This window comes from Myotis davidii, unplaced genomic scaffold (assembly GCF_000327345.1).
Source record: "Myotis davidii unplaced genomic scaffold, ASM32734v1 scaffold37, whole genome shotgun sequence".
In the NCBI taxonomy this organism is placed as follows: Eukaryota; Metazoa; Chordata; class Mammalia; order Chiroptera; family Vespertilionidae; genus Myotis; species Myotis davidii.
In genome coordinates, this window is record NW_006289395.1 from 2,317,250 (window position 1) to 2,325,224 (window position 7,975).

Genomic DNA, 7,975 nt, shown 5'->3' on the forward strand with positions numbered 1-7,975 from the left:
TCCTGAGGCAGAAGAATAAACTAAATGATGATTCAGGGCCCTTCCCAGGCTTTTGGTGGAGGTGGCCTTAGGGAGAGTGGGGTTTACTGCAAGCTCTTTCTACCTGACCGCTGACTGCCAAGTTGCCCCTAGTTTACCTGGACAGGGATCTGATGGCCAGGCCCAGGGTGACCTCGCTATTCATAGGCACATGGACTCCATCACTTACCCTTGTCTGCTTTTTTTCAAGGTCAATTTCTTCATCTTCCTGAAAATTCTCAAGCTTCTCATTTCTAAGCTCAAAGCCCATCAAATGTGCTTCAAAGATTATAGATACAGGTGAGTAGCCGAAGGTCTGTATCTAGTAGTCTAAGACTGTTGTGACCTCTCTGGCTGTTCTGGCCAATGCCTGGGGTGTGTGGGAGGGAATGAGTTACATTAGTATGTTTATCTCCTCAGGCAAGGGTGTCAGGGAGAACCCCTCTGAGAAAGGAGTCATGGGATCATGTAGGGCTTTTGCCAATGGTGAGGACTTTCTGGTCCCAGGAAAATGAAGTGGTGAGTTGTCAAGGGCACATCCCCCCAGTAGGAAACTGTTGAAATGCTCCTAAGAATGACTGGTTTACCGGGAAAGGGAAGAGCCACGTGAAGGGAAGTTAGTCACCTATCTTTGGGAGGGATTTGAGGTCACAGAATAAAAGACATATTCATAACTCAGAAGAGAATAGTTGGGTATTTTTGAAACCTTGGGATGTCAGACCACAAACGTTTGAAGTCTCAGGAAATGCATTCAGCACACAGTCACTCTTTCTTTGTGACTTGCCTTTGCTGTGTCCCATCTTCTGCTTTCCACCGTGACAGTAGTCCCAGTTCCCAGCAAGTCAGCTCACAGGTACTGAGATCTGCATTGCTGCAGATACAAATGAATGAATAAATGAAGGAACAAATAAATGAATAGGTGGCATAACAAGATCTTTCCTTCCTTTTCCAGTTACTCTTTACTGTCCATGAGACTTGTCCACTTCATCAGGGCTCTTGTGAAAGGACTGTTTTAACTCAAAAAAGTAGCTCTCAGAGTAGGGATTCTAGTCCACATGGTAGGACAGAGGAAAGGGTATGAGTGGGGATGGCTATAGCTCTGTTTCCCACTCGCCTAAGGCCAAAACGGGGCCTGACTCAGGTGTGCGGGAAGGTAGTTTTTCCATTTACCTGACAAACATTTAACGAATGCCTCCAGTGTGTCTGAAACTGTGCTGGGAACAAAAGGTAAAGACGATGTGGACCCTGACAGCGAGGAGCACACACTCACTTGCCAAGGACTGGGATGTGGGTGTGGAACTCGAGTCAGCAGGGCTGATGCTGGCCATGACCTCAGACTCACTGACTGACCTTGGGCAAGTCACTTGGCCTCTCTGGGCCTGTTTTCTGGTGTGTAAAGTGAGAGTCCACACCAGGTCCCCCTCCCCCTCGTTATGAGGATAAAGGAGGCCATAGACACAGGTGTCCCAGTCTAATCAGATGTGGTGAGTGGTATTTGCCCAGGACTCAAACCCCGAATCCTACCCACCTCCAGGAGGTCAGAAGAATAAACACACGCGGTTCAGGACTGGGAAAATATACACTGTAGTTGGCCCAACTCTTTTGCAAATACCCCAGCCCTGGGCCACTTGGGCTGGCCTGGACCACACAGGGCCTCCCTGTCCTTGGCGCCTCTGATCAAGCCTCCAAGTGGCTGACAGTGGCTCTGGCTCTTTTCCCAAAGCCCAGCCTCTCTTGCCACTCTCTGAGGGGGAGGCCCCAGGCCAAGAGCAGAGCTGCTCTAGTCTCCCCTGTGCGGGTCCATTCAGGGGGAGGCGTTCTCTCACGAACACCCTGGAAACCCCACAGAGGACAGCATTCCCGAAGACTTTCCACAAAGGCTGAGCCTAAACCCTGCCACGTTGTGCCCCCAAAGCCCACCATGTACCACGTGGTCTCCGTGCTCCAGGCCCAGAGCAGTCCTTCTAATAGCTTTCCATCTAATAGCTGAGCATCTCCTAACACTCGGCTGGAAACACAGGCTGGTGAGCCTCCACGGAGTGTTCTGACTCAGGGGGTGAGGGATGAGTCCATTGTTGGGCTTTTCACAGTCGACTTCTCCAGGAGATTCTGAAACACAGGCAGAGGGGGGACCACCGGATCAGATGCTCTAGAGCAGTGGTTCTCAACCTTCCTAATGCCGCAACCCTTTAATACATTTCCTCATGTTGTGGAGACCCCCAATTTCATTGTTACAAATTGAATATAATTAAAGCATAGTGATTAATCACAAAAACAATATGTAATTATATATGTGTTTCCTGATGGTCATAGGAGACTCTTGTGAAAGGGTCGTTTGACCCCCAAAGGGGTCGCGACCCACAGGTTGAGAACCGCTGCTCTAGAGAAACCAGGCCTGGATTGCCTGGTCAGGCCATGGCAAATGTGTTTCTAAGCAGCCTTGATACCCCTTCCCAATGTCTCCTTCAGAGTTTTCAAAGATAGTTGAGGCTCCTTCTAGTGCCCCCAGTCTTTGCAAAGTTCCAAACCTTTCTGATCATGCATCTCTATTAGTACAGAAATTGCGAGCATGACCCTCATCATATATACACATGGTCTGTGGAACTGCTACGTACATTATAACATACACCAAAAAATAGAAAAGGATAAAGGACGGGTAAAAATTAATATACACAGAACTTCTACTACCTTCTTTAGTTTATTTTTTTCTAACAGCACTGGAGTGTGTCACCCCATTAGGAGCAAGGATTGAGGGAAGTGGGACTAAAGATACTGGGGAGGCCGTCAGGGCTGAGCAGTGATTTAGGCCTGGCTATTTTGGGGAGAGAAAGAGTAACTGTGCCTGACGCACTCAATGCATCTGAAAACTTCTCTTTCCTTTCCCCACTCTTGTGTGAGGGAAAAGCTTGAGACGAGAAACGTGGGTTCCTGCCTACCGGGAGACCTCTCAGGACGACATCCTGGCAAGTTTGCCTCCAGCTGGGACTGCACTGGGCACCAATGAGTGTGCCCGAGGGGCTGAGACTTTGCAGGGCTGACGGATGCCCCCTGAACTCACAAGAGACTAATATATAAACCAGGCTACACAACTATTTATTCGTAGAAACAGTGGAAGGTAGGGGTGGGGCGGAGGCTCCTTCTGGTGCTCCCAGTCTTTGCAAAGTTGACACCAGAAGATCCAGAAACACAGCGCGGTCACTAGAACATCATTGGTGATCACGTCATCCGAGTAGAGTAATTGGTGAGGAAGGATCCTTGATGGTGGCCTGCGCAACCACCACTGTCCTGTGGTCCCACCTGCCTGGTGAGGGGAGGGTCACTCCTCAGTCCCCACAGGTAGAGCTGGCTAAGGCCTGAGACCCTCCTGCTTTTCTGTAGTGTTTCCTGCCATGTGGGTTGGCCATCTGCTTTCTGTTCACTGACTTCCAATTGCAGAGTGCAGTGAAATTGATTAGCCTGTGCCTATTCATTAGCAAAATGTCAGGGCCCTATCTCTCAGGACACACCCAGGCCACCTTAGTCTACGCTCTGGGCTGGTGAGTCCTACAGCAGCGATGAACACGTTCGCCCACTCTTCTCTCCAAGCAGTGCTAGCTTTCTCATCTCCAAGTTCTGAGAGGGCTGCTTCTGGTCACCTCATGGGCCGTCAGCACCCCAGCTCACACTGTCTCTTCCACGCCGGAAGGTTCTCCCCTGCACCCCCCTCCATGTTTGTTTTCTATGAGAGCCCTCTGCTAGGGTAGGGAGAAGGGGGTGACAAGGCCTCGTGCATTTTTGTACAAACTCTGGTAGGAACAGTCTTACCTCCAACTCTTCCAGATTTTGAGAACTTTAAGGAAGTCGCTCTCAAGAATTGATCCCCCTCCAGGAGTCTATTTTAGGAAAGTTAAACTAAACATATTTAGACCTTGCCAAAGGGGCAAGCTGCTAGGACCTGGGGAGCCTTCTGTAGGCCCAGCCCTCATTTCTAAACTTCTGCTCCTTAAGTGGAGGCAACTGTAACCAGCCTCAGACTGGGCTGGGAGGGACAGCTGAGCCCCACCTGCAGGCGAGCAAGGCCCTGGGATGACCACAGACACCCACAGACCTCTGGGTGGTCCGTGATCTCTGTTCTTGGTGGTTCCAGCATGGCGGTGGCTCACTTCCTCTAGATCAGTGGTTCTCAACCTTCCTAATGCTGCGACCCTTTAGTATACTTCCTCATGTTGTGGTGACCCTCAATTTCATTGTTATAAAATGAACATAATTAAAGCATAGTGATTAATCACAAAAACAATATGTAATTATACATGTGTTTTCTGATGGTCTTAGGTGACCCTTGTGAAAGGGTCGTTCAACCCTCAAAGGGGTCGCGACCCACAGGTTGAGAACCGCTGCTCTAGATAAACCGTCTTAACCATCCATGTGATGGGTGGGGCAGAGCGCTTATTGGATTTACAAAGGAGAATCATTTGGCATGCTTAACCCCAGAGCCCTTCCTGAAAGGACTTTCTGGTGGGCAAAGATGAAACTATCACAAATGGAAGTAAAATTGGTCAAAGTCATTGAGGTTGTAAGCAACTTGAGGGCAGGGAGGGCTTCTTTAAATATAGGGATAGCTAAATTTTAGTGATCATTCATTATGTAGCCAATACCATTTATTTGGAGGGTTTACCATGTGTTAATCCTTATGATGACGTTTCCAGTTGTTATTATTAGTAGTAACATTTTATTTTTATTTCAATATTTTATATTATATTAGTATTTGTATAGTCCTCATTTCTACCAATAAAAAGGTTAAATAATTTGCCCAAGGCCACACTGCTAGCAATTGGTAGCATCGGGATTTGAACCCAGGCCTTAGTTACTGTCCCTGTTGTGATTTGAACACAGCCCCCAGATTCTCTACTGCTTTTGACCCTAGCTCCCCTTTCCCCACTGTAAATATTTATTGAATAGCTAAGTGACTGCAATAAACTAAGCCATTTGGTGTGGCTGTTTTTAAAGATTTTTAATTGATTTTTAGAAAGGAAAGGAGGGAAGAGAAAGAGACACATGGATTTGAGAGCAATACATTGATCAGCTGCCTCCTGCACTCCCACTACCAGGGATTGAGCCTATAACCTGGGCATATGCCCTGACTAGAATCGAACCTGCCACCTTTCAGTCACAGGATGGCACCCACCAACTGAGCCACACTGGCCAGGGCAAACTCAGTAATTTAAATAAACAAATGATTAAAGTTGAAAAATAAGCATAAACCCAGTTCATAAGAGTAAACTGCCAGAAATATTTATGGATTTTTATCTGAACTGGAACACAAATAGTACTCTGCCAAAGGAGAAGTTAGAATGAGGCGTGGCGACACCCATCCCAAGAAGTGGGGGTTACTAAAACACTCCAAAACTTTATAAAAGATGGTCATTCTTTAGAAACCATCCCATACTAAATGGGAGGTCTTGGACTGGATCCTGTTATGAAAAAAACACTAGCAGAAAAACTGCTGAAATCCTAGTAAAGTCTGGACTATAGTTATTAGTCACCTACCCATGTGGGTTTCTCAGTTTTGACAAACATATGTGATTTCTGTAAGATCTGAACATTAGGGGACACGGAGTGAAGGGTATCCAGGAACTTTCTGCACTATCTTGGCTATATTTCCCCACATGTAAAATTATTCTAAAATAAAAACTTTATTTAATATAATGCTGGGGTGGGGATGGGGTGGAGGGGCTTCATGGGGAAAGAGAGGGGGTCATCTGTAATACTTTCAACAATAAAGATACAAAAAACCCCATAATGCCCTAGTAAGCCCTTAAGAATAAGTTGATGGTAAGTCATGGGTCCAAGGGTGAGAATGTAACCCAGAGCGAGGGTTGCAAACTCAAACACGTGCGAGGGCCCAACAAGCAGGCAGGTTCGGGGGTGGTAGGCATGTTCCCTCTAAAGGGACAGCCGCCACCAGGCTGCAGCTGACGATTGCCGGGCAGGCATTTGGGCCTGATCTCCTCATTTTTTCAGAAGAAGCTGGAAATCTGGACATCATTTCTAAAGTCTCCTTAGCAATTAAAGGTGGCTTCAGTAACAAAAATCACTTCCTACAGCTCATGTTGCCACTGTGCAACCTCGGAGCGAGAGGGCTTTAAAGCCCTCCTGGCAATTCTAAACAACAACAATAAAAAACTCTTGAAATGGTCTCTCCGTGGGAGACCTTCCTGTTTGCTTAGCTAAGTTCGTGCTGTGTGGGCGGCCTGAGGGCAGCAGAGCATGTGAGCCGTGGCACAGGCCAACCGCATATCCAGGCCTGTGTCTCAGGCTCCCACTCCTTGGCTGCTCTTTTTCTTTTTTAAAAAAATATGTTTATTGATTTCTTTACAGAGAGGAAGGAAGAGGGATAGAGAGTTAGAAACACTGATGAGAAACATCCATCAGCTGCCTGCGGCACACTCCCCCCACTGGGGATGTGCCCGCAACCAAGGTACATGCCCCTGACCGGAATCGAACCTGGGACCCTTCAGTCCCCAGGCCAACGCTCTATCCACTGAGCCAAACCAGTCAGGGCATCCTTGGCCGCTCTTGATGGTCAAGCCCGAGGGACACGCAGTCCAGGCGCCTGGGTGGGGTCTCTCTTTCTGGGTGACTCCTGCTCAGCTCGTACTGGCTTTAGGTGCTTTTAGGGCACAAAGGAGAGCGGTGTTATTTCCTTGATGACATTGCATTTGAACGGCCCTCAGAGACACAGGATTCATGGTAAGCACTGTTCTCTCTTGGGCAGAGATACACCTTCTGGCAGACACTGCCCATTAGCTGCTGCCAATCCTCCATGGTCCTACATCTTTAATTCCATGGGGTCTGGGGAAATCTAGTCTAGACCTTTAAGAAAGGGAGTTGGGCTAAAAAAAATCATTAAAATTGAGCTCTTTGCCCCCCGTAGGTATAAAACAGTAGCTTTGTTTGTGCCTGAATATGAATCACGGTGCTAATGGAGTCAGCTTCACATCAAGAAGCGGCTCAGTGGTAAAGAGCAGTTGTTCCCAAAGGTGGGTCCTGAAAAACTCACATTCCCGGGACCCAGACTCCAGAGGTCTTGCTTCAGAGCCCCGTCCCTGGGACCAGGAGGATGTGTATGTGTAGACATAGGTCTGCAGGGAATTCTGATAGTCAGATAGCCGTGCTTGGAAAGCACCGATATGTGAGATAGGAGGGTGGGCCCCAGCTGTGCGCTTTGCACGTGGGTGGTACAAAGGAATGTTTGTCTTTTTCGTGTACAGTTTATACAACAGGGAGCTTCCACACAGCACTTTTTACGAGGAGGATCAGTTTCTCATTTCCTCGGCGTCACCGGGGTTCCGGGGCAGCATGGGGACTGGGGTGGAGCTGTGTGGAGTGAGCAGGGCCTGAGTGTGAAGTCAAAAGCCCTGCTTCCAGGCAGGTATTTGGCACTTCGTGGCTCTGTGACCCAGGAAAGCACTGACATCAGAAGTCCTGAATAGAGAAAGAGACAGAGGCACCACCAGCTCGCCAGGTAATAGGACGTTTGTCAAAGCTAGTAGAGGTGAAGGGTCCAGGGTGATAGCTGTGTGCATGGCAATCTACCATCAGGCAAAATGTAGACATATCTGTAGGTGTGTCGTAATCCATATAGGGGAATTCATTCATTCATTCATTCATTCATTCATTCAATTCGTGTTTTCTGCTGTGCATCTGCCATGAGCCAAATGTTCAGATGCACCAATGAACAAGACCACGCTCGCCCTTAAGGCAGTCAATGTGTAGCCAAGAAAACCAACTGGAAAACCAACTGTTTATTAACATGATAACAGCTACAATAAAGGCACGCACCGAAGAGCAGGAAATGTTGCCTATTCCCAACATGGCCCTCATGATAGTAATTTGGTTATCATTGCAGGTTGGCAAAATCAACGCTGGTTCTCATCCCTTTATTGGGTGTTCACGAGATTCTCTTCTCTTTTGTAAC

The 7,975-nt window shown here is 47.8% G+C and overlaps 1 protein-coding gene across 1 annotated transcript in view; it reads left to right on the forward strand.

Moving 5' to 3' along the window:
- GLP2R (glucagon-like peptide 2 receptor) overlaps nt 1–7,975 on the forward strand; it is a 40,754-nt gene that overhangs the window by 23,294 nt on the left and 9,485 nt on the right. Inside the window, exons 9-10 of the mRNA XM_015562537.1 lie at nt 37–318; nt 7,907–7,970. Coding sequence (XP_015418023.1) covers nt 37–318; nt 7,907–7,970 — 346 coding nt within the window. The remainder of the gene's footprint in view (nt 1–36; nt 319–7,906; nt 7,971–7,975) is intronic.